This window comes from Malurus melanocephalus, unplaced genomic scaffold (genome assembly GCF_030028575.1).
Source record: "Malurus melanocephalus ecotype Western Australia unplaced genomic scaffold, MMel_1.1 scaffold_41, whole genome shotgun sequence".
Taxonomy (NCBI): domain Eukaryota; kingdom Metazoa; phylum Chordata; class Aves; order Passeriformes; family Maluridae; genus Malurus; species Malurus melanocephalus.
This window is the reverse complement of record NW_026623273.1, coordinates 25,064-50,469: the sequence shown is the minus strand read 5'-3', so window position 1 is coordinate 50,469 and position 25,406 is coordinate 25,064. Positions and strand designations below refer to the sequence as shown.

The 25,406-nt window shown below is 41.1% G+C and overlaps 1 protein-coding gene across 1 annotated transcript in view; it reads left to right on the top strand.

The window, feature by feature from the left end:
• The window catches only part of ADAMTS12 (ADAM metallopeptidase with thrombospondin type 1 motif 12), a 141,962-nt gene that overhangs the window by 110,540 nt on the left and 6,016 nt on the right, over positions 1 to 25,406 (top strand). The window contains exons 17-22 of the mRNA XM_057364647.1: positions 5,919 to 6,045; positions 12,735 to 12,945; positions 15,409 to 16,527; positions 20,650 to 20,802; positions 23,410 to 23,583; positions 25,178 to 25,324. Coding sequence (XP_057220630.1) covers positions 5,919 to 6,045; positions 12,735 to 12,945; positions 15,409 to 16,527; positions 20,650 to 20,802; positions 23,410 to 23,583; positions 25,178 to 25,324 — 1,931 coding nt within the window. The remainder of the gene's footprint in view (positions 1 to 5,918; positions 6,046 to 12,734; positions 12,946 to 15,408; positions 16,528 to 20,649; positions 20,803 to 23,409; positions 23,584 to 25,177; positions 25,325 to 25,406) is intronic.

The window sequence follows — 25,406 nt, the reverse complement described above, 5'->3', positions numbered from 1 at the left end:
GCAGAATGATGACTGTGAGGTAGGATTTAACAACAGGTCTAGAAATTTGCCTCTGGTGACACACAAGAAATGATAGCAKTAAAATTTTCTTTGAAGTAGATAATATCAATGAGATAAAGTTAATATTTGCTTTAAACCGATAATGAGGAAAAAATGGTTTAAGGTTTCTTTACAACGGTAAATTATTTTTTTAGCCATCCATTGTGGAAATAATTTTTAAATTGTGAGGAGAAGGTTGTATATGATGGGAAGTCTGCACTTAGGGGAAAGGACTTTTAGCCTTCCATCTGAATTAGCTCCTGAGTTTCCCAGGACAAAAGAGTCCTGGAGAATAGGACAGCAGATTTATTCTCCAACCATCTGTGTRAAAACTGTACAGATGAGTAGAAGATCAATGTTACAACCAGACCAGTAATATGAAAAAGGCCTTTTCTAATGCTAGGATATTGTTAGTGGATTTTGATAATTATTGCTTTTTTAACTACTTTGCAGAAAAAAAGAAAAAAAAACAAGTATTGTAACAAATCCAGTTGTGATTTTAGAAGCAGTGATCATTGCAGGAGTAACACTTTTTAAATCTCTCCTGTCAAGAAAGATACTCCAATAATGCATTTTCAGTGGTTCGGACAAAGGGCATTGTATGACCTAAATTTTGGAAGATTAAAAGGAGAACTTTTAGAAGCATAGTGTAAAATATCCCATCCCAATAGCATTCACATACTATAGAAAAAATAGTTCTATATATATAATCAACATATTATAGAGATGCGTGTTCATTCATATGTATGTACGCTTGAGTAGATAGATGGAGTGATTTGTTTTCTGGATTTTTTTTTGAGGAGAGTTTCTCAGCACAAAACACCATGTGCTTTCTGGTTAGCAGAAAAACACCCACCATTTTCTTAAAATAGGTGCACAAAACAAGTGTTTTGCTTAATTGTGTGCTGTAAGTTTTGGTTCTGGTACCTACCTAGCTGTGAGTCGTGTTTAATGTAAAAATTGTTATGATTAAAAAGGGTAGAGGAGGGGAATGCGTTAGCAGACTATTTATTATGCCRTTTTGAGGTTCTTACATCAGCTGCAGTTTTCCCAGAAGTGTTTCTCAGTAGGTAAATTGTAGCCCTGTGTACTCTCTTCTATCTAACAAACTRTGTGACGTGGTTTTGGTTTCTACCTGCTACATGGGCTGCTTAAATAGACAACTGTGGTATGTGAGGTTTCTTTAGTTTTTCATTTACTTATTGACTTCCTCTGTTTGCTGCGTTTGTGCTCTTAATAAATGTTCTTTGAGCTTACTGCCSTTGTAAAAATACAAAGCAGATGTTTCAGACAAGGTTATGGAGTTGGTGGCATCAAATGGAAGGGCAACCAGGACTTGCATGCCAGTTCACGAAGGGCACAGAAACCTCATCMGTTCTCTGCATTCCTTCATGGATAGAAGAAGAGAAATGAATAAACCTGTAGCCTTTTTTTCCCCTGGAATACAAATGTTTAGAAAAGTAACTGGACAGGTCTGGAGAGAATGAAAAGTGATGCATCCAGGGTATTGTCTCACTCCCTGCTCATTGAAAAAGAGAAACCCTGGCACAGCGCTTCAGGGTTTCACTTGGAGCAGGGGAACCTGGTATTRCAGTCTGCAGTTCTCTGCAGGCACACCTTGTTCAATTTGTGAGCTCTGGGCCATCGGGGTGTGGACCAGCATTGCTGTTCAAAGCACCATGAGGGCTGGAAAACASCTGCAAGATCATGGAGTCCATGCCWTGAAAAGACACAACCATGTCACCTCAGCCATGRCACYAAGGGCCAYGTCCAGTTGTTTCTTGAACATTCCCAAGGATGGTTCCACCACTCCCCTGGGAACCCTGTTCTAATGCTTGACAACCTCTGAAGAAATTCTTCCTGATGTCCCACTGACTTCCACAAAACTTCCATCTGGCTTTGAATGATGTGATTGATTTCATCTTGATTGCTCACACTGTTTAGATTCAGAACTCACTGCTGTTGGCAGTAACACACTGGTGGTAGCAAATCTCTGGCATCTGAAGTGTTTTGAAAAGATTGCAAGATAAAAGTGTACTGAAGTAGCAAAATCATCTGCTGTGGGTGAGATGCACAAAAAGTCTCACTGAAGACAAGCCTMCAGATAGATTAATAAGAAAAATCATTGTTATTTAGCCTGAGGTTAGTAGTATATAGCTGTCAAGGATTATTGCAATTATCATTTGGTAAACAGTAAACCAATATTTTTAGAATAAAAAGGGCTACTAAGAAAAGTGAGCTGTTGAACTAACTTTGACAGCCACAGCCAGTGGGGGAATTGATCCTTAGACTGGCAAAGATCCTGGACCTGYCAAAGATTCGGCATAGGCCCTTTCATCACAAACACAGCAGTAAATCCGAGGGAACTTCAGCCTTTGGTYGCCACAGAGATCAGGACGATGCAAACAAAGCCTTCTGGAGCCAAGGAAGTGAAGCCACCTTAGGGAATGACAGATTGTCTACAGGCAGGGCAGTGGACTGAAGCAGGATAACTTCATCAGTCCTAAGAGAAAAAAATACAATTTTAGCCCTATGATATAGTTCCTTATCCATGGGAAATGTGCCTGGGAAAAGTTCCAGCAATGAGTAGAGTGAAGATGTCTCTTCCCAGAATGAACCCAGGGCAGCTCCCTAGAGATATTTCCCTGGGATCCATGGCCTCAAGGCAGCACCATGCCATTCCTGATGCATATCCTTCTCCATCTCCACCGCAGTGGAGAAACAGAAGATCCAAATGTGCTCATGGCTTCCTTCATTTCTGTCATGGTACGATGTGTTGTAATCTCAGAGATGGCTCTGGGCAGTCGTTGTAACACCATTTAACAGGGACTAAATACCCCCTGAAAAATAAACATTTCTATGGCAAGCGTACCTAATACTGCATGCAGGGGAAAGGAGAGCACATTGCGATAGCTGGTATTCAATTGCAATGTAGAAAATAGGTAAGTAATTATATTGCAATACAATCCATGGCAAACAAGYACCAAAGGGGATAATTTGGAGAAGTCATAAGCCTTTCTCTGYCCTCAGTGCAGGACAGGTTGAATTTCTGCCTGCCATTTGCCTTATGCAGAAGGGAACTGCTTGTAGTGCAGAATGTGTGCTCAGTACTGCAGTCCTGCACCCTCTGGACAGGAACTGCCCTTCTAGAGCCTGCTCTCAAGACAGCAGCTAGAGCCTGTAAGCTTTTTCACATGCAGATTAACTAAAATATGTCACTTAGGTTTTTTTTCCCTAGACCAACTACCTTCTTTAAATAATCTATTACCTTCTTTAAATAAACCGATTCCTTCTTTAAATAATCACAGAATCACAGTAATGTTGGAATTCACCTTTCTTTGCAAACAAAGTGAAAAATCAAGATCTGCATGGGTCAGCTTCACATCTAGAGTCCTGCATTAGGGATGAAGTGTCATGGAGAAGTAGAAGGAATMTCTGAGGAGATTTAATGAAATGAAGAGTATTCTTTATTCTGATGATTATCTTTCTTGGTTTTTCCTTTCTTTTTCAGAAATACTTGCAGGGTTTTTTTGACAGAGCTGACATAGTACACATCAGAACTAATGAACTAATTAGAATTGAGGTTAGAGAGAAGTGGTGAAGGCAGGAGAACAGCTACCTYTCACAGTCCTTTAGAAATAGTGTTCAAGTTTCAAATATCTCTGAGGTTTCAGTATATTTAGAATTTTTAATCTGTGGCTTCAATAAAGTATTTTACACTTAAGTCATAGAATTGTAAGTACTTATTATTGCAGGGTCAGTGCAGGGTGAATAGTTTTCTCTTTTTTCTGCAGTGTTTTTTAGTTCAACTTGCTCAAGCTGATAAAACCAACTGTTTCATTATGTCATAACATGTAAACCTACATTTATGTGTGTATWTTGATATATGCGTATAGGATTCCTTCCAACCTTGGAGCTGAGCTGCCAGAGATTTTGAAATTAGAGTGGGAGTTCAATAACTTCCATAATAAAAATTGTTTGTTAGAATAAATTAGTTCATTGATGTCAGCTGGTCATTTTATGAGAATGTGCAGCTTCAAAGCAAAACTTGAAAAGTTTTATAGTGTCTTCAAAGTGAATTGCAGAAGCTGAAATGACATTAAAAATTTATCAAAGCAAAAGATTTCATGTTATTTGTACTTGGAACAGCAACATACCATGATTTTGAAAGGGATAGAAATATTTCTGAGAACTGCTTTGTTTACAGCTAGCAGGAAAGTTGCTGAATATTCCGGTTACGTTTGTTCCACGGCATAAAAGAGAGCGCTGCTCCCTGGGAGTCCTACACTGACTCAAAACTTTTTCTCCCATTTGAAATCACCTATGAATAGGAGATCACCAACTCCAGACTTACTGCAGGCTTGCAGCTGCTTCCACAGTGTGTACCCTGGAGCTGTAATGCCTCAGTCCCTTAATCTTCCCTTGCAGGATGCACTAATCACTGATCAGCCTTTGTGTCTGACTGGAGCAGAGTCAGTCATCAATTCCTGTCCTGTAGTCAGCAGTTGTTTTATATGTCTCAGTCCCAAGTCTGAAAGTAATCAAAAARTGAAAACACTTCCTCTGATACCTGATTTTCTAAGGTGGTAAAAAAAGGGCTATAGGTTTCCGCTGGGTTTCTATGGAATGATCCTTTTCTATGGAAATCTCCCTTCTATATTGCTGAGGCAGTGCAGGGTTAATTATTGGATTGGCTGATCCCAACCTTAACATTACTGTCATCCTATGAGTGTATATGTCAGAGGAATATATTCCCATTTCCCAGTCATTTTCTATGGATTACTGTTTGTATCTTCCACACTGGTTATTAGGAGGCCTGGGGAAAGGAAAAGCTTGTTTCCTAAACATTCTGCAAAATAGCCTAACACTTCCCCTTGATGATAACATTGCTGTTAGACCTTGTGCATCCCAGGAGAAGAAGAAAAGCTCCAGAGATCCAGTAATCCACACATTATCTGTGCATTCAYTAATTGCTGTGAATTAGTAGTACAGTTAATTTAAAGAGCGTTAATTAATGTTTGTTTAGGTTTTTTTTTTTTTAGTCCTTAGGATTTGTTTGGACTGTTTTAATGCCCCCATGTCAGTCTCACTACAACCTTTTCAAACTGTAATATTTCAATACTTTTTTTTTAACATTGGGTTGCAGCAAGAGAGCTGTCTCAAATTATTGCAGWACTATGTGTGACACAGGCCCCTGGAAACTGGCTTTCTTTAGATTCACACTAGGGCAGTGTAGTATTTTGGTACATGTTTCTTTCTGTTAAATGAGTGGGATTTTTTTATAAATAGAACTGTTAGGAAATAACCCAGATTGTATGGAATGTTTTTGTGTGTCTCTTCATCACCCTGCTTTGCTTTTTGTGCTGAGTGTTGTGTATTACTTACAGAAATACTTAATCAGAAAACAGAAGACTTTTTCATCATCTGTTTCAGTCAAAATGTGTACTAAAACGTCTTAAAAGTTGAATTCACATTAAGAATCATTCTGTGAAGATTCTGGGCTTCATTTTAAGAATCTGGGCTGTTCTGTGACTCTGGTTTGTGTTCTGCTTAAACAGCCTTCCCAAAGTACAAAGAAAAGGTTATCTTGCTGTGAATAGCTGATGCTGCTGTGTTTCCTCTTGTCTGTGGGTAATCCAAAAACCCATCATAACCATATAAACCTGCTTCAGGGCCTGCAGGAGCCCTTTCTGAGACTAACAAAAGCATTMAGGAGAGTGCTTTCTGATGTGTCACTTGAGCTCTGATCTGATCCAAAGAGCTCTGCCTAACCTTTTCAGCTTGACTGAAGGATGCTCGTACCTGAGGATTTCTGCAGTTCAATCCCCCAGCCTACAGAGATTACTCTCTTTTTTTGTGTGTATGTGTTTTTTTGGCAGGGGTGCGGCGGCAGATCGCCCACTGCGTGTGGAGGGGAAGCGGAGCCATCAAGAACTCCTTCTGTGACCCCGCGACGCAGCCGAACGGGCGGCAGAAGAAATGCTATGAGCAGGACTGCCCGCCCAGGTGACARCTTCTGGGGGGCTGGGGTGCTCTGAAATACCAGCTGTGTTCAAAGGAAGGGATTTGTGATGCCAGGCTGGCACAATGTGAGCTGCCGTGCCTTACAGAAACCCCGTAATTAACAAAATACAAGGGAGACAMCCTGAGACAGGTGACTGAGCAGTCTGTGCTGGAAATGGCAGAGGTTGTTCTCTGATATATCTGGATACTATTTGTATTTAGTTTGCATGCAGGTGTGCCTGAAGACCATGTAAGTTCTTATTTTTACATTGTATTCTTGGCTTAGCTCAAGTGGTATTCGTTACTTTTTGTTTCAAACACTAACTAGAAGAACCTTTTGATGCCATTTCTCAATATTTCTTGATAGTCCTTTGTCCTTTTTATGAGACATGATGAGGGGAAATGCCAGCTTCTATAATTTTTATTCTTTCTTTATAACACATTATTTGGCATTTTTTATTATGTTCCTTCTTATTTTTAACTTTGAGTGAATTGTTGCTTTCTTCATTCTGTGAGCAGTAATTATTTCCATTCTCACAATATTCTCTTAATTTATCTTCATYTCTGGTTTTTCGGTGCTACCCTTTTAGCAAGTGAAGTAAGGAAGACTAATCACAGCAAACATTCTGGGTGCTAGCAGAGCTGTGAGCTTTTGCAACAGGCACAGATTTGCTGGAGGAGATCAATATTGGTTTTCCTTTCGTGCTTTAGGTACTGGAACATGTTGGTTTTGTCTTTTACTGTCTTTGAAAGTTGTTTATCGTGCTGTTCACAAAGGTGCACCAGGCTTTCCCTAGTAATTCTTGTTCAGTCAGAATCAAATCGGAGCAAAGAGTCCTTGGAGCTCATTGTCTTGCATTTGCCAGCAGTGAATTTCATGCAAGTTTGATGTAAAAAGGTCTGCGTCATTGTTGGTTTTATTAGTTGTTCCCAAGTGTCTTCACAACAGTTTTTGATGGCTCTTCTGGGAATCACATCTTTGTGCTCGCAGCATAGACTACCAGCACTTCACAACTCTTGTAGATTGCCAGAAAATCAATTGACAGTAGATCAAAATTCATAATTACTTGGCTAGTTAAGAGCTGAGGCTACCTATATACATCGAGGTGTTTTCTATGGCACATATAAGTTGAAAAATTCCAAATTAACTTGATTTAAGCCATTTGTTCTAAGTGATAACGTTATTCAGACCTGCTCTTGAAAGTGAGGGAGTGGAATTCGTCCCTTGTTGAGCAGGTTGCAGAATGTCATACGTGCACCAAACTCTTCTGCAGACCAGATAGGAAAATTCTCATGTGCTGACAGCCTGAGTGATGCTCCTTGAGCCCATTCTGCATTGCAGGGAAATCACTGGTCATCCTTCTGAGGACAGCAAAATCATGACAAAGTGCAATGCAGGAAAGCCATGTGTATTTAATTCTGGAGTCGTGTTGTGTATTTATTTTTCTCTTAGTAACATGAAAGTGACTGTGGCAGCTTGACCAAGAGTCTGASTCCCTGTTCTGGCTCTCAGTAGGACCTAAGGAGGAGCAAGGGCAAGGCAAACATAAATCAGATTTCTTTCTAATGCTCTTCCAACCGGTTTTAATTTAAGGCATTTCCAGAGGTTTTTATGGCTTGGCTAATCAGTAACCTTCAGTGAACCTCAGTTCCAAGCACTCACCCAACCTCCCTCTGCAGCCTTGTAAAACTTACGTTAAATACCATTTCCCCTACGCAGCTCTGGTGCCTGTGAAGCACCACCAGGTTTTGACTGTTTTGAACCTGGCTCTCACCAAATGCTGTTGGTGCCCTGTGTTGGATGAGATGGCAGTGAAGAATGAATTATTATTCACTCTTCCCAAGCCCACCCTTTTGTAAATCTGCTCTTTTCCGGGCTGTAGTCCCTGCGTGCGATTTAGTTGGTGTTCACTTTCCGGGGCACATGTGGCCCCTCTAATCCAGACAGATGGTTACAGATGGTTACTAATCTTTTGAAATCCAAAACTACTTAGTGCAGTTTGTTGGTTCTAAGGAAAGTCTGAAGGTGTGACTGTCCCATATGGCATTATATGGGATAACTGAGAGTCCATGTGGAGCTGCTGAGCACAAAGTGTTCCAGTGAGGGGTGGCTAAATGCTGTGCTGGAGGTGAGGACARGGCTGCTAAACACAGCCCTGCAGGACACTTCTGTGCTGCAGCCATAGAGCTGAAATCATTGCATGACCTTGCACTTCTCCACAGTGAACCAGGTGCTTTATACTAACATTCTATCTAAAAAAATACGATGGTTATTCCTTTGTATAAACTTCCCTCTGATGATCAGCCAAATCCCACTGATGAAAAACATGCTGTCATTAAACATGCTGCTAGACCACTAAATAAGGAGTAGATCATTTATCAACAGTAGCCACAGACAAAGAATAAAATGTTCGTGGTTCTCATAAACCAGGACTTACCTTATTAATCCATTTCAGGAAGTTGTAAACTGTTTAAATTACTGGCTTCTGAGAAGTCTAAGCCTTAACATTCTTGTTTGTTGGCTAATTTGCTCTATATTTATTTTGCATTTACTATTACATTTATTAGGACACTYTCTCTAAAATAATTTGGAGCAAAAGTAATATAATATTCAAAAATCRCAATACATGTAGGCCATGTTTTGACTTAGAACAAAAGAAAGGTGGCTGGACACCTGAGAGTTAAAATGTCATGAAACCACTCTTGTACAAYTTGAGTGATAGTGCTTAGCTGCAGGGCAACAAGACTGCATGCTTCTTTTCCACATTATGCTATGGGGTGTGGTTTCTAGTTGAATGTTTCTTTGGTAGGCAGGTATTTAGTCCCATAGGTTTAATGTTAAAATCAATATATAGAACTTGAAAAAGAGTGAGATTTTTAACTACTTATAGCATTGTGAAAAAAGTTTTGCTTTCCCCTGTACAGAAAATTGTCTGGAGCCTTTTTAACTTAGCTACCCACTTGAACAGAGTAACCATAAACAGATTATTTTACAAATACTTGGAATCTCCTGCTTTTTATCTGCCKTTATTGTGTTGTCCTGCTTCCAGACTGCTTAGTTGACTTCCAGCAGCACAAMAAGAACGGGAAATCTGGTTTTTATTACAATGCACAGAGTGAAACAGTGTGCCCTGTTGGTATTTGCAGTGCTGATGCTGTACAAATACACAGTGAAAGCGACAGTCTCTCTTTAGGTGTGACATGTTGTGGTGGGAGGGAGGGAACATTCAGGCCCGTAGGCACGAGTAGCAAATTTTGGTTACAAAATCCCATGCTGCTGCTTTTTCAACAGGATCCACACYTCATTCACTGCTCATCTGTGTATGGATGAGGACTGTGTCATGGACATAGCTTTTGGGCTCTGCCTAATTTGTTACCAGCCGTAGAAACTCAGTGTGGGAGGAAAATGATGTCTCGTTTAAGGCAGCTGAATGCCCCCTGAAAGAACGAGATTTTCTTCCTATCCCTGTCCCAGGCTTGATTGCAGAAGAGCTGAGSACTCACACCTTAAGCTGAAAACTGCCTGAGGTTATGTTTTCACCAGACAGGCTGCTGTTTTGTCAGCCTGAGGAGAATTAGTGCTCATGCAAATTAATTACTTAATTGTGCATTTTGCTTGTTTGTTTGTTTGTTACCACAGTCTCTCCATGCCATGTCTGCCTGAGGAGATAAGACAGTCATTTCACTTTGCAGGGATCAGGTGATGCAGTAATAATTCAGAAAGAAGCACTGAGTTGCTGGAGCAGTAAATGCCAGAGGTGGAATCAGAAGCCAGAGTAAGGAGCAAGTATTGGATGGCAACGTAGTTTGCACCAGCTTGTCCCAGTCTCTCCACAGTCAGCTCATCTGCCTGCTGGTTTTATTCTGCATATCTTTTCTTTTCCAAGCATTTCTCTGTGTTTGCGATCTAAGGAAAGCCTTGTTTAAAATGTGCCAAAAGCTGTGATTGCCTGGCAGTGCCCTCCACTCCATAGTTTGGCTGGGAGGTCTGGCAGCTTGTCATTTCAGGTCAGAAGTTGCACGTTGAGCTCAGATTGCTCTCAGTAATGTCAATTGTGTAAATTATGGATGTGTGTTCAGCACTCAGCTCCAGTTTTGGTTATGCCTCTGCCGTGGGAGGAGACAGCAAAAGCTCCAAGACAAGTGGAGTTTGGCAAAGCTGTTCCTGAGGTGCTGCTCCCTTCTCTGTGGTCCACAACCTGCTCTGGGGCGTCCTGAACTTGAGCAGACAAATGTTGGCGGTTTTGCCATCCTTGATTTGCTTTTGATCCCCTTTGGCAGCTCAGGTCCTCTGGAGAAAACATGAAGAGACAAGATTTGCAGGTGGCTCCATGCCAGATTTCTGACTCTTGGATTCTTAAGGCATATGCATGTATCCTAGGATGAAAATAGAAAAATACATCATCAAAAATTCCAGTTGCTAATAAGAATGAACTTCCAGTTAGAGCAAGTTTTTTTAAAGTTACCTGCACTGAGAAAGAAGTCTACAGAAAAAGTTCATGGTTGACTGTAGTTCAAGTTTGATCACAAAGATGCTGATAATCTTAATTCTGGGATTTTCTAACTGTGGAACACCTGATTTTCTCTACTACTCGCACAGCTTTTAAAAGTGTTTTGTGTGCAATAGTTAAYCCCACACCATTACTGCTGCTCTACGTGCATTCTGTAGTAAGATCTGATAATTTATGGCTTGGAGTTTGGTATTTCAACCTGCCAGTTGTGGAACACTCAGTCAGAGCCATTTGAAAATGCTGAGGGGGAAGAGGAGTCAGTTTAGCACATCTGTACCTTGAAATATGTAATCTGGTCCCATTAAAGTCAATAGAGCAATTCACATACTTGTGTGCCATTTGTGCCGAAATGCCAGCAATTTACAAGATTATAGGAAAGACAGAATTGTAAAGAAGATGGAAGAGATGATAACAACTCTGAAATGGCTTGATTCAGGTGGTGATTATTCTTCCCTTTTTTTTTTTTTTCTTCCTCTGTTCTGCTGAGGTGTGCTGACTTTTTACTTACTAGATTTCCACAGTTGTTTGCAGAAGCCTGGAAGAACAAAAAACAATCTGAAGGAAGGCAGGAGGAGGAGAAATACATTTGGGGTGTATTTTTTTTTTAATTTGGTTCAGAGATGTTGCCTCAGGGTTGTGATGGCAGTGGGCTGCATTCTGGAGCAAAGTAGTCGGAGCCACAAAACACTTCTGGAGTAACATTTTTAATTCTCTTRCAAATGAGCTGTCACTGACTGGAAACTACAGTGACAAGAGGAGAGGGATTGTCAGCAAAAACAAAGCAAGGAGTAAAAACTGTTACAAATCTGGATGTTGAACTTTGATATATTTTTCAGAACAGGGTTATTTTGTCTCTTAGTTCAAGGATCTTAAAAGGGAAAAAAAAAAAACCCAAATAGAATGGTGTTGGCTGTAAGCCAAAAAAAATTTTTTTTCTGCCTTTTTTTTTCTAGAAAGGTAGTTTTAAGATATATTCCTGCTTTGTTTTCATTGCAAGGCTTTGTCATGACCTCCTTGAAAACTCAGGAACAAGTAATATTGTGYAGGAGTTTGTGGCTTAGCATTTAGAGCTGGGCCAGATTTTCATACAGCAGCTTCAAGTTGTGTTCTTGCTTAGGGCACTCTTAACTGATGGAAAAAAGGCTTTTCTTCATTTGATTMTTTTCCTCCTTTTTARGTTTTTTATCTTGACYATAAWGATAAATCTTTAGGCAAACATCACAGTTGATGCCAGTGCTTCTGAAACTGTAGAAATTCAGAAATTTTTTCGCTCCCCTTCCTTATCATTGGAAGACAGATTATGCAGGTCACAATCTGCTCTGGATCAGCATGAGGAAGAGTAGTTGGATGATGCTGGAGAAAGACTAAGGTGAAACAAATGTAAAGGGGGCAGCTCTTGGTAAAGTGTTTTGCATTGGAAAATACTGCTCTGGAGGAAACAGTTACTCTAAATTTGGAGAAACATTGCATTCCACGGGGAAGACTGACTTTAGTCATAATAGAGACACACAAGGGCCTCATTCCTACTTTGTGAAAGTTGAGAAAAGTCCAGCTTCGTGCAGACCTGGACACCATGCCCAGAAGTACAGCACTGCAGGGCACTGATCCCTCCACAATAGAGCTCTAACCTGCTTTTGGGGTTGTGTGCCTCACTGCTTCCCCYACGRGCCTGGTGAGGTGACCCTTATGGARAGCCAGTCTGAGCACTTRRGCAATTCTGGCTGCACAGACACRGTAAAGGGACCTTTTCCACCTCTGTGCCATCATTACAGACTTCCCAGTGACTCATCTGTTAACTCTTCTATACTGAGGTAGCAGTAACCAGAAAAACAACAGGGTGAGGTAATAGATTCCTTCCTTTAGTTGGTTTGCCAGCAGTTCCTCACGTTTGGATTTAAAAGACAGTCTACTCAGTGGAWTTTTATAATTCATTGAAACATAAAGCTCAGTGCCTACTTCTGTCTGTAAATTCTGCCTGCTTCTGTTTTCTGTCTTTCACCCATTGGCTGGTACTACAGAACAGAGTGGGTGGGTGAGCTTGAGTGATCTTAACTTAATGTGAAGAACATGTGTCTGGGCTCAGATTTTAAATTACCAGCTCTTTTTCTTGTAGTCTCTGACCTCCTCCTTAATGTGCTTGCGGTGGTTGTTTTCTGATGTTTCTCCCCTGGCTGGTTTCAGGTGGTGGGCAGGGGAATGGCAGAAATGCTCGGCCACGTGTGGCCCCACAGGCCAGAAGAAGCGAACTGTGCTCTGCATCCAGACSGTGGGATCTGATGAGCAGGCGCTGGATGTCACCGAGTGCCAGCACCTGCTCAAACCAAAGACCCATCTGTCATGCAACAGAGATGTCTTGTGCCCCTCTGACTGGACAGTGAGCAACTGGACTGAGGTAAATTTATGTCAGCTGAAACACTGAACTTTCCCTCAGAATGACCTGTTATAGTCTGCAGAGAAGACCAACGATATGCTGGTTTACCTTTTAAAATTTGTTTCTAAGTACTTTTTTTTTAGTTTAATGTTCACAAATCCTTTGTGCAGAAGGAAAAAAGGCAGCCCTGCTTTCTAAGGGCTTTAGCAGGTGTTGTGTGTTAACTTGCTAAGCTTTTGTAACTGTAGAACATAGAGCTAAAGCATCTGTGTGACAGTCATGGCCAGCAAAGAAGCATTTTTACGTTCTTTAGATTCACATCTCTTGTGTTCAAGACTCTGCCTTTTWTCCCATAGCTTTGGGAACCTATGGGAATCGTTCAAAACTGTGCCAGGAGAGGTTCAGGCTGGATATTGAGAAGCATTTCTCGACTAGGAGGTTGGTCAGACACTGGGACAGACTTTCCTAGAGAGGTGTTCAATGTCCCCAGCCTGTCAGTGTTGAAGAGGCATTTGAACAACGTCCTCAGCAGTGTGCTTTGACTTTTGGTCAGCCAGGAATGCTCGGGCAGTTGGAGTAGATGATGGCTGAGGGTCCCTTCCTGAACGAGGGTCCCAGCTGAAAATACATATTTCCATCTCATTTGAAAACTCCTCTCTCCTCTTTTCCCTGAGTCTTTTTTTTTTTTTTTTCCACTAAACTCACTGCTGTGAACCCCAGTTCACATACTGAGCTAATTAAATTTTGTGACAATATTGGATTGGTTTATGCTACCACACACCATCATCACAGAATGTTGATTGTTTTGTTAATTGAGTCACCCCCATGCTTTAAATGCCTGTGAAAACAGACTGAGGTTGCATGACTAGCAGTACAATTATATAGGAATGGCATGCTGCCAGTGCTCATGTGCTGTTGGATTTTATTTACAACTTGCTGACAAAAATGCATTTTTACGCCTGCAGAAACTGGACAGGCTGTTTCACCTACACAAATGACAGGATTGTCAGGAGATTTGTAGCTGCAGAATGTTCTTTATTGGTGAATGAAAGGGAGAGATTTTACTCATGTAAAGCTTCCTTTTATTGTAAACTTATCTGTCTGCTAAAAGATCATGCTGTGTCTTACAAACCAAACATGCTTCGTTAGGTAGATAATGAGGATAGCATGTTGTCATTCTGAAATCTCTTTTTACTACACGACTATAGTCTAAAGCTAATTCTGGCAGACAGCCATTACCCTAAAAAGTTAATAAGGTTGGACGTTCCTTTTAACTCCCTTGAATGCTATCCTAAATCATGCAAGTGGCAAAGTCTGGCTAAGTAAGTGAGCTGTATTTCTGTGTAAGCAGCAACACAGTGTTAGTAGTTGTGGTCTTCCTTGGAAAGCAAAAATCCTTTGCTGAACAACTTCAGAGGTGAAATCGAGCTGATGTGAACTTGCACAGCACTTTGATGTGCTGCTCACCTGGAAGCGCAGGGAGGACAGACAGAATAGCTGATGAACTTACCTGCTGTGAGGCTGCTCTGCTTGCTCCACTGCTCCTGTTGCTGCAGAGCTGATTTTATTTTACAGGTGTGGTTACCAGCAACACAAGGTCACTGGTGTTTGTACTGCCCCATGACTAAAATGAGTTAGATATGCCAGGGGCATTAAAGTTCCGGAAAAAGGAGTGTTCATCACTTCATGGTGAGCACCTGGTTAGGCTCCCTTGTATCCTAAGAATTCCTCCAGTAGTTTGCAACATCTCCATTCCTACTCAGCCAGTCATCCATTTTAGTATCTAGAACCAGAGAAGTGTGATTTCACAAAATCTTTAGTGGAGTGGCAATTGCTGAAGGCATGGCTGTGCCTGTGGGCCTGAGGATGAAAAACATCACAGAAAAGCTGCTTCTCCTTAGCTTCCAGCACCCTTCACACACAGCTGTGCTCCCATTTAAACAGAAGCTGTGTAGCCTAATTACTTTCTGTAGTCTCTAATTGAGCAGAGATATGCTAGGAGCTCTGGCAGCAGTTCATGGTTATACCAAAATGGAATGAAAAATCAATTTCCTAAAGACAACAAGGGTCTGTGAGCTGCGTGGATCATCACAGCGGGTTTGTGGCACTGTGAGCAGCACTGAGCCCGTCAGGTTTGGGTTTGAGTGCAGGTTTTGAGTCTGTGTTTTATAGATCTGTTGGAGAAGGTGTTGGCTAGATGACTTTGAGAGTCAATGAAGAAATCAAATTCTGTCATATTACTTTGGTATTTTGTCTTTATCATGTAATCTTTCCTCACTGCTATTTCCCCAAGGTGACATTTACTGTTTGAAAAATTTGGAAAGAACTCCGTGATAGCAGAGCATCACTAGAATGAAGGGCCTGTTCTTCAGGAAAGGCTTTGTAATTGATTATTTGTCGTGATCCTTTTTTATTATAAATAAAATGCCATCAGATWCTTACATGCAGCAGAGTGAAAATGCATTAATTCTTTTTCATTTGCAGTGCACAGTCACTTGTGGTGGTGGAATAAGGACTCGTAGTGTTACTTGTGCCAAAAATAATGATGAGCCCTGTGATAGTTCCAAGAGACCAAACTCCAAGGCCCTGTGTGGGCTTCAGCAGTGCCCCTCTGCTGGGAGATTCCTGATGCCCCCACAGGCACCCAGAAGAGGCAAGATCATAATCAGTAAAACAACTGCTGATCCTRAACGGAGTCTTCCTCGCAGAATACCCAGGCCAAACCCCAGGTTCCACACAACAACAAAAGTACCCAAGCGTGAAAGTGCAACTCCCTCYTTGCCTACGTCCTCTGGTTTGGGTAATGTCTCAGGAAAAGAGGGAGCAGCCAACAGGACACTACAAAATAAATTTACTGGATCAAGTGATGTTTACAATTACCCAGTTGTTACTACTGAAAACAGTTCACATCAAAATACTACTCCATGGCCCTTTCACAACAGCTTAAGTACCGAAATTATAAGTCAGGCTGAAAACACTTCTCAAAGTGAGACAGCTTCTACTGCAGAGAATGAAATGCAAAGAAGTGAGGATACTCCTGTTTCTTCTTTTACCAGTAACTCAGAAGTAACTTCCAGTTATGATTACTTAACTGAGGAATCTGACAGCACTGATGGGCCACCTGGAGTCAGCAAGAAACCGGCTGATCTCTTTTACAGCACAGAACCCAATGCTGAGATCGGAACCAGAAGCACAACCTCGGACACTGCCTCTCCTGTCACTCCAAATGAGAGTGTGACTTCTCAGTCCCCACCAGACCCTGCTGTGCTCAATCCTGCTAGCAGAGCAGCACAAGGGCTGGCATTTCCRACAGCAGCAAGCTCTGTCAGCCTGCAGGTTGATGTTCCTGTTGTCGAGGTTACCACCCCAGAAATGCCCACGGTGCTTGGCCGTGCGCCCAGAGACCAGACTGACAGTGGAGAAGAAATAAATGTGCCTGACCCTGTAACTACCAGCACACCATCCTCAGCTCTCCAGCATGCTTCAAAGAACCAGAGTGCAGCATCTGAGGGTGTTTTAATGAATGTCACAGGAAACAGCCCCGTAATAGCATCCAACAATTTGCCCAGTGATGCGTACTGGATAGTGGGCAACTGGAGTGAGGTAAGAATTTTTGCTCATAAGAAGTGGAGAGTGTGAACAGCTGCCTGAAAAATGAAGCTTAGCTTGTCACAATTATCTGAAATCAGTATCATGCATTCATATGAAATACTTATCACAAAAAAAGAGGTAACTTGGGGTATCTAAGATTAGATTGCTTACAAAGAATGAATATAGTCATCACAGGGCCCTATTTTACGAACTCCAATTTGATAACCTTCCCCCTGTAAAGTTTTATTTTTATGTAAACAGAGTTCTTTTTATGCCAGTAGATTTTATGTTCTGGAAATCATGATACCTAAAGTGAGAGGTGTAGGTATCTGAACTCATAATCTCATTTTTTTAATGGCCTTTTTTACCAAGCTAAACAGGGTCTAATCTGGAAACCTCCTAGCACTGATCTGCCCCAGGGTCTCAGTATTGATGGAGAAGGCTGTAAAAGGTCTGTTTCTGTGTACCTGTTTGCTCCTGGGTCTGCTGGGAAGGATTTAAAATCTGAGAAATGCATAGCCAAAAAGGACAGTGGATAAAAGTGTCCTGTGTCAGTGGAGGCACATATAGGCCAGYAGGATCGTGTTGGATGCAGACAATGGGTACGACCCTGCTCTGTCACCTTTGGTTCAGGACATGCACTCCTGATGGCAGGTTGAAGTTTCATCTTGTGCCTTCCTGTGGCCAGGTGAGAAGACTCTCAGCTTCCCATATTCTAGCGGGGCTGGTGAAGCCCTGTCCACCCTCCTGCCCCTACCCCATCAGGGAAGTCCTGCATTTAGATCTGTTTGGGTGCAAGAGCCTACAAGAGAGCATCAAGGGATAGGTTGTGCCCTAAGCCCACCACAGCCAGAGCAAAAGTRTGCCATGCCACAGTCTGTCCTAGTCATTCATTATTCACTTTGAAATATTTTCCTTATGCATAGCCCACATCTTCCATAAAGAAAAGAAAGATTCCAGTTTTTTATATGCAGGCTGTGGAGGATAATTATCTTCTTGATAACTGTTTTGGGGTTTGATTCTAAATTCTTTTCAGATTTTCCTATTATTCTCTAAATATCTGGGGACTTTGTTCTTGTCTGGTCTTTCTCCAGTTTCATCACATATTTCTTTGTCARTGATGTTCATTGTGGTCCCAGCGGACACATGACATATCAAACGGAGTAATTACTATTGTTTTATTTATTACCCTCTTTGTGACTGCAGAAATGAGATTTGTCTTGTAACCACCTCACTTTGATTTATTCAATTTGGGGTCCATTGTGAACCCTGGATCCCTACAACAGTATTTCTGGATCAGCAGAAGCTCTCAGTTATATTTGGGAGCTAAGTATGTATGTATGTATATATATATATATATATATATATATGTATGTATGCGTGCATGAAGTTTTCCCTAAATGTAGTGTTCAGCTTCTATTTTTGTATTTCAGGTTACTACTTTCTTACAACTTTTATTATGGTGAGATGTCATAAATACATATTTCAAAATTTTCCCAACTTGTCATTATCTTCAGATATATTAAGTGCATGGTGTCTTTCATCATTCCGTTAGTTAATGAAAATGCTGAGCTGAAAATGCTGAAGAGAGATTGGCTTGGGACAGAGCCCTGCAGGACTGTGTTTGAAAAACCTGTTCATTTTGACACTGAACCACTGAGAACCACTTCGTCAGCTGAACACCAATCTCATAATTATTTCACCTAGACTGTGTTTACACCATTTGCAAAAGGAACACTTTATGCAATCATGTAAAAAATGCATCACACCACCCAGCTCCTTATTTTCATAAGCCATGCCCTCCTGTCAGAGCAGGATATTAGAGTCAATTGAATTATTTCTTCTAGATAGATCCATGTGGGCTTTTCTATTGCTTTATCATCTTTGTTAGTACTTGCTATTTTGGTCTTCATTGTTTARTAATTTGGATTTCATCTTCTTGTGAAGCCAGCTTGGGTGAAGCATTCCATTAGACCACAGATAGGACTTTTTATTCTCCTAGAGATAAATTGAAAGATGTTCTTATCTAATCTTCTGAGACTTTTCCAATCTTTTCCAATTAATTATAAAAATTAATTCTCAACAGTTCAAAGATTATTGAAGAACACTYGTAGAGATAAGGTTAATGCATTTGGTTTCACAGAACTGATGAAGTAATTTTGAGGATACTTAATGCATCTAACTTCGTTATTCTTTAATGATCTAGTAATCTTTTGCTATTCTCACTCAAGCTCTTGTTTCTTGTTAAACTTTATGGGAAGTGTGGCTCATTTAATTTTTTTTTACAAATTTCAAGTAGTGCTGAAAGAGAATTTGTGGAGTCTCCATCCTTGGAGATATTCTGAAGCCATCTGGACATGGTTCTGGGCAGCTGCCTCTAGATGGCCCTGCTTGAGCAAAGGTCCTTTCTAATTTCAACCATTCCATGGTTCTGTTTAGAGTCAGCCATTCTTATTAAATAAAAGTTATCCGTTTCACATGCACACTTTGTGAGTCTAATATTCACAGAACCTTTTATTTTTGTTCATTACTTTTAGTTAATTTTTTATCTACAGTTTTTTGACTTTATTTTTGCTCTGTTTACCCATTCTTAGCAAAATTTTGAGCCTGTTTCTAGATGACCTCTCTCCAAGGCGCTGGTGTTTCAAGACCACTGTATCTACCTAGATGAATGTCTGGCTGTGCTCTTTCTCTTTTAGCAGCCACCAATATTCTGACACTGCTCTGTAGTAATAAATAGCAATAAATAAAATAAATAGTGCCAAGAACATTGATAGTCACTGTGATGGGAAGGTGTTACATGTCCCATAACAGGGCTGGCACTTGCCTCTCAAGGGAGAGTGCTAACTTGAGTAGGGAAGAACAGTGCTGTGACCTCCACACAACAGATTTTGAAAGAATGCTGCTGTGTTTCATCTTCTTCAGACAAGAATATAAAGCTTTCTCAGTATGATCTGCCCAGCATCATCTGTGGAGCTGTCTTTGGTCTTCTCACCTGTGCTCAGAATGGGGCTTTGGACACAGACTGAGCAGCCCTTCAGGAAAGCCTGGGTGTTGTCAGACTGGTGTAGCAAAGCTGGTAAAAGCATCAAACCATCAAGAAGCAAGACAAGGGCAGTCCACCACTCAGAAAAATTGTCTTGGATAGGCAGAACTGAACAGGGGTATGGAGTTTCTTTTAATAGGATCTTCATGGCCTCTTGGACACATGTCCCAGGAATCTCCATGTGGTCAAAAATCTTCAATGTTGATTTTGTTTGCCTTAGCTTCAGCTTATGTTTCCTTATTTTTCCAAGGACACTTACTCAGTTTTCCATATTTAACTTTCCTACTTCCCCACAGGGAATTCAAACCACACGATACCATTGGCTCTCTTCATCATTTTGCTGACTTGATCCAAGATTATTTATGCTGTTTCTCATGCCAGCTAGAGGCTGCATGTTGGATTTGGCTCTTTGTGTGCACTGTACCTCACTTTCTAAGGCAGAAAAAACTGAATGGGTATCTCCAATCACTTTTTACCCCTTCCTGCTTCAGAATGCAATGACAGTGTTTGGGTTTTTTGTAAGGAGACTGCACTCTTGGGATGTGGACTGGAATAATCAATATTCTCTTTCTTCAGGCACTCAAGTCCTCCCAAATGTTGAAAACACTCAGCCACTTGCTGAACTAATAATTCAGAGAAACGTCTTCCTGTTTTCCCAAGATTCTCGCACATTTATTAAGATTTTTAGCATCATGCAGTCTATTAGCTGACTATCTCATCAGCAGTATTAGGGGTAGAGAGGGAACAATGCTGAAGATTGGAGGCAATTACATTTTATATTGGATCCTTAAAGATAACGGAAGAAAACAGTGGAACACCTGGTTCAGATTTAGAATCTCTCAATAATAGGAGTTTGCCAAAGAAAATAAGTATATAGTATGAATCAGGATTGGTATTGTCAAAAGAACCCCCTCCTTTTGAATAGTAAATAAAATGTAGGTGAATTTGAAGTCCTCTTGTGAGTATCTCAGATAACCTAAGTAATCTAAAATGGCTATGAATATTTATATTTAGGTTCCAGGATTGTTTCCAGAATAATGTACTAATGTTGAGTTTTGCCCCTGGGCTTTCCTCTTGCCCTTGTGCAGTGCTCTACCACCTGTGGATTGGGGGCATTCTGGAGACACGTGGAGTGCAGCAGCAGGAACACCTCTCACTGTCAGGACATGAAAAAGCCTGATCCTGCAAGGAGATGTTATCTCCGCCCATGTGCTAGCTGGAAAACAGGAAATTGGAGCAAGGTAACTTCATTCAGAGCTGTGTGTGAACAGTAAGCTTGCAGATTTCAGTGAATATGAAATTCTCAATACTTCATTTTTAAAACAATTATTTACTCAGTGAATGCATACATGATTCCCAGTTGACCATTCAGCAGTAATTAGTAATTTCCTGACTGAGTTATATCTGGAARCACATCTGCTGTGAATTTTGTTCTTCCTGTGGTGGGTTGTGCTCATTCACTCTCGCATCTAGAGGGAAAGCAAGACTCTGCTCATCTTCTGTGGAGATGGTGTGACAGAGCTGTGCATAGCTGCTTGTGGCATCTTCTTAATATCTGCCTCCAGGGGRATATCCTGATTTTAAAAGCCGAGGGAATTTGGAAGAGGAAGGTGTCATGTTCCTATTCACCCTTGTCACCATGTAATACCTCGTATATAGCATGCTCTGTTTCCCATCCATGTTACCTCTAAGTTTTGTATGTAAAAAAAACAAAAAAACCAAAAAACAAACAAACAAAAAAAAAAAAAAACAACCCAGAACTGTACTGGGGAGAATGCCTGCTGTATATAGGGTCCTGTTTGGTCCTAGTTTTGTACCCATGGCCTGGTCAAGGGGCAGAAGAGTGTCCAGAGTGCCAAGTGGAGCCCAAGGAATTGTGCTTGAGTTCAATTTCAGTATTATCAGCCCTGTGAAGAGCACCTGGAAAGATTTTGGTGACTTCTTGAAGCTTATTACATTTTGTCTTCACGCAGTCTAAAAATTGAGTTTCAAACCATGGATTGTTTTTCAAAAAAAAGGGAGATAAACTACAAAATTCTGGTTTAAATATTGTTGATTTAATAAAGAAAAAGATAGGTGTCTCAAACTTTTTCAGTACAGGTCATTTCTRTGGACAATGTTAGTGCCATTGGGCTGGAGGGCAGATTGACACAAATAAAAGGTTAGAGTTACAAAACCTGTGCTATTATTGTGCTCTTTGAAATAAAATTGATTTGTACAGGAATTACATGCCTGTTTAGAAGGTTCAGGAAAGGCCAGGGCTTTACATAACTACATTTAAGCCTTCGAAATTAATTTTAAAAGATACATAGACATCCTGCCCTCCCAGCTGCAGTACGGCAATTTCACCTTCACTTTTTCTTCATAAATGTCATTGCTCTTGCAATAAGTGAATGATAGTCATGTCACAAAGAGTAGCTAGCAATGAGGTCTAATGATAAAATATTATAGGAAGCAAATCTTAAAAAATGCCAGTCCAGTTAAGAAACAAGTTTGAGGCAAGAGGCTTCTCCTCCTTGTGTTACCTTCCTGATTTTCCATCAAGTGAAATATACAAACTTAATTACAATTTCATACAAAAATGACTAAATTTTTTTTGCTTTACAAGTGGCAATTGTTTTTTGTTGCTCATTTCAAACCTTTTTAAGACACCTTAAGACAGCAAGATGGCTAGGTTCCCTGCTAGTATAGTAGAGCTTTTTCTGTTACTCTACTCTCATTTTTTTCCCTACCCTAAAAGAAAGGTGCTTCAGACTAAATCTTAGAGTCTGAGTTTAATGCCAAATATAATTTCCATATGTTTTGAGGCTGTTGTACTCAGTTTCTTACACAGTCACTTCTGTCCACTGATCTATCCAGTGAGACAGAAACTCCTGTGGATAAGAGTAAGAATTCCCTTTCCATCCATTCTTCATCTATTAGTATTATAGATTCGTATTAGTATTATATTCAGGTATAATACTAGTATTATATAGTATTAGTATTATATTCAGGTATTAATACTAGTATTATATTCAGGTTCCTTGCTTAACTAAAGGATGATTATTTACGAGAAGGAGAACAGCATCAGTTGCTACTGCATCATTGTGGTGAAGGTGAAAACTGATCTGAGATTATTCAGKGGAATTTGCTTTAATTCTGCAAGAAGACAAAACGTGTGTTTTTCCTTATCCTTGGGGTWGTGAATTCAGCTGTTCCTCAAGATCAGGAAAAGTGCTGAACTTTGGTGCCTGGGGACAGGACCTGGTGATGCAGCATGAGGCCTTGGAGGAAGCTCTGGCTGGAAAAAGGAGACTGGAAGGGCTCACTTTACTTCCCAGCAGAGCTCTAAACTGAGMAGTGATTTTACAGGCTGTGAGTGGGGCTCAGGATGCCTCTCCCTTCTCTCTCATTCTCTCCCACCCAGGCTTTTCTTAGAGTGTGGATGCTCCTTGTGCCATGGAGGTGCAAGGAAGGTGAGGGTGGGAACTGCTACGCACTCCCTTCCTCCCTCTGAAACAACTAAGGAACTGACAATATTCCTGAATACAGAATCTGGTTTTGTATTTATTGCATTATGACTTTGAAATTTCACTGTGAAATTTTTGGAAATAGCTGGCCAGATTTCCCAGTTGAATATGCATCCATGTGGCCACAGCAGTGTCGTCAGTTAAGTGTTCACATGGCATGTTCCAGGCTGCTGTGACTAAACCAGTGTTTAAGCCTCAAGACAGATTGGTGTTATGGTAAACTGGAAATTCCCTCTGCTCAGGATGCTCAAAGTTCAGTTTGTCCTCCTCCTCTGTGACTGGGGAAGGTATAGCCCCTCAGTGGAGCATCAGGTGGAGATGTGCCCCTCTCTGTTTTAGTGCTCTGTGAACTGCAGCGGAGGCTTCAAGACCCGAGACGTTCACTGCATTGATGTTCGGGAGAAGCGGCTGCTCAGACCTTTCCATTGCCAGTTGCTGAGCTACAAACCACAATTCAACAYGAGCTGTCACACAGAGCCTTGCTTGCAATGGCATGTGGAGCCCTGGAACGAGGTACTGTTCTTTAGAAGAAGCTTTGGGAATCAGCAGCTCGCTTTCAGGTAACAGAGGCTGTCAGATCCCCTGCTGTCAGATGAACTTCTGCTCCAAGGAAGGCACGCAGCTGGTGTGCACCACTCTGCAGTTCTTGTGAATGGCTGCAGCAAAAATTAGCACAGGTGTTCATAAAGCTTCACAGAACCATTCTTAGGGCTGCGAGTGATTTACAGCTGGAGCTGTAAATTACCATTTCCTGAAAGAGAGAAGCAGATGGCCTGGATGAAAATCTGTTTTAGCTATCCTATTGCATCAGTAAATGTGGTTCATTTGCATGAATCCTTTTTGCTGCCATTTTCATATTGCTCTCTCACTACAGTGAGTTTAGAATTTTCCTTTACACTTTTAGACTGAAATTTCACAGACCCAGAGGCTCAGACCAGATATAAGTCTGAATTTTGGGTCCCTTTGTAATGAACTGTACCAACAAGCTTAGAGGCGGCCAGGCACATACTCATGCCAACTAAACCATGTGGTCTGATTATATTTTAGTATTTAACCCCATTGAAAGCAGCTTTGGAGAATGTATCACAATGTKTGTGCCCCTGTGATGCTTTGGGATTTTAAGGGAGGTGATGACATTTGCTTTGATTMTGACAGAGTACTGGAAAATCACACCTAGAGGAGACCAGGATGTGTGTTTTCTGTCAGAGCAATCTGCAGGGGTTGGAAACATAAAAAAGCCAAATCATTGCACTTGTTTGCCACTTAAAATATTTTATAAAAACACTAGTCCAAYCCTGACAGTTGTCCTCATGCTAAGGACACTGGTTAGAAATGGATTGAAAAGGTTCACTTATCAGATGTCAGATATATTTTTCTGTCCATAGGGGTGCAATTCCCTGTAAGASAGGAACAATGCATTTTTCAAAGTATATCTAGTACTTTGTTTCATGTCGGATTGTGAAATACTTCATGTATTTCAAGTAGACTCTACTACAGACTTAGTGAAAAAACAGTAAAATATCAGTAATGATAAATAGTTCTAGAAYGTGGACAGAAGAATGTTTAAAAAATAACCTGGATCATTGTCTTTGTATGACACTTTTATTGCCAAGCAGTTCGGTTATTGTATGGATTGAATTTTAATGTCCCCAACCACCTCATAAAATTGAGATGCTGCATCTCATAATTTTGTTCTGTCCTCAGTCGATATTACAGATTAATCCTGCAGACACGTGGCTGCTGATCTCTGTTGGTGATGCTGATGAGCAGTTCTGTGTTGCCTGTTCTGTGTAGCCACTTCTGTGCTGTCCTTTGGTCCTTCAGTACGATGTGACTAAGTAAAAAGTAGATAAACCCTACTTTTCCCCAGGTGGCAGCTTCTTCCCTGTCTCTTTTCAAGCACATGGAAGTGTCTCAGTGCAGAGCTTTCCTTCATGTCCGGACTTCAGGATTCCATGTGCAGGCTGGCCCATCCAGCTTAATAAATATCTGGGCCAGTGACCCAGGGTTCCTGTTACCTGTGGCCCCACATTTCTAAATGAACATTTCCAGCTGTCTGTTTCTGGTTTCCCATCATTCCCCCCCTCTGACTGTGCCCTCTTGTCAGTGTTCCAGGACGTGTGGTGGTGGCCAGCAGAAACGTCACATCTACTGCCCACGAGAAGGGCGCTGCGACTGGACCAAGAGACCTGATGCCACTGCAGCGTGTGGCAGCCAGCCCTGCACACAGTGGGTCCACCAGGCCTGGAGCCCGGTAGGATTCTGTTTGTTTCTGTCTTGTTYTTTGTCAGGAGTTGACCATATTTGGTCGTATTATCCACTTGTTCCTCAACCTC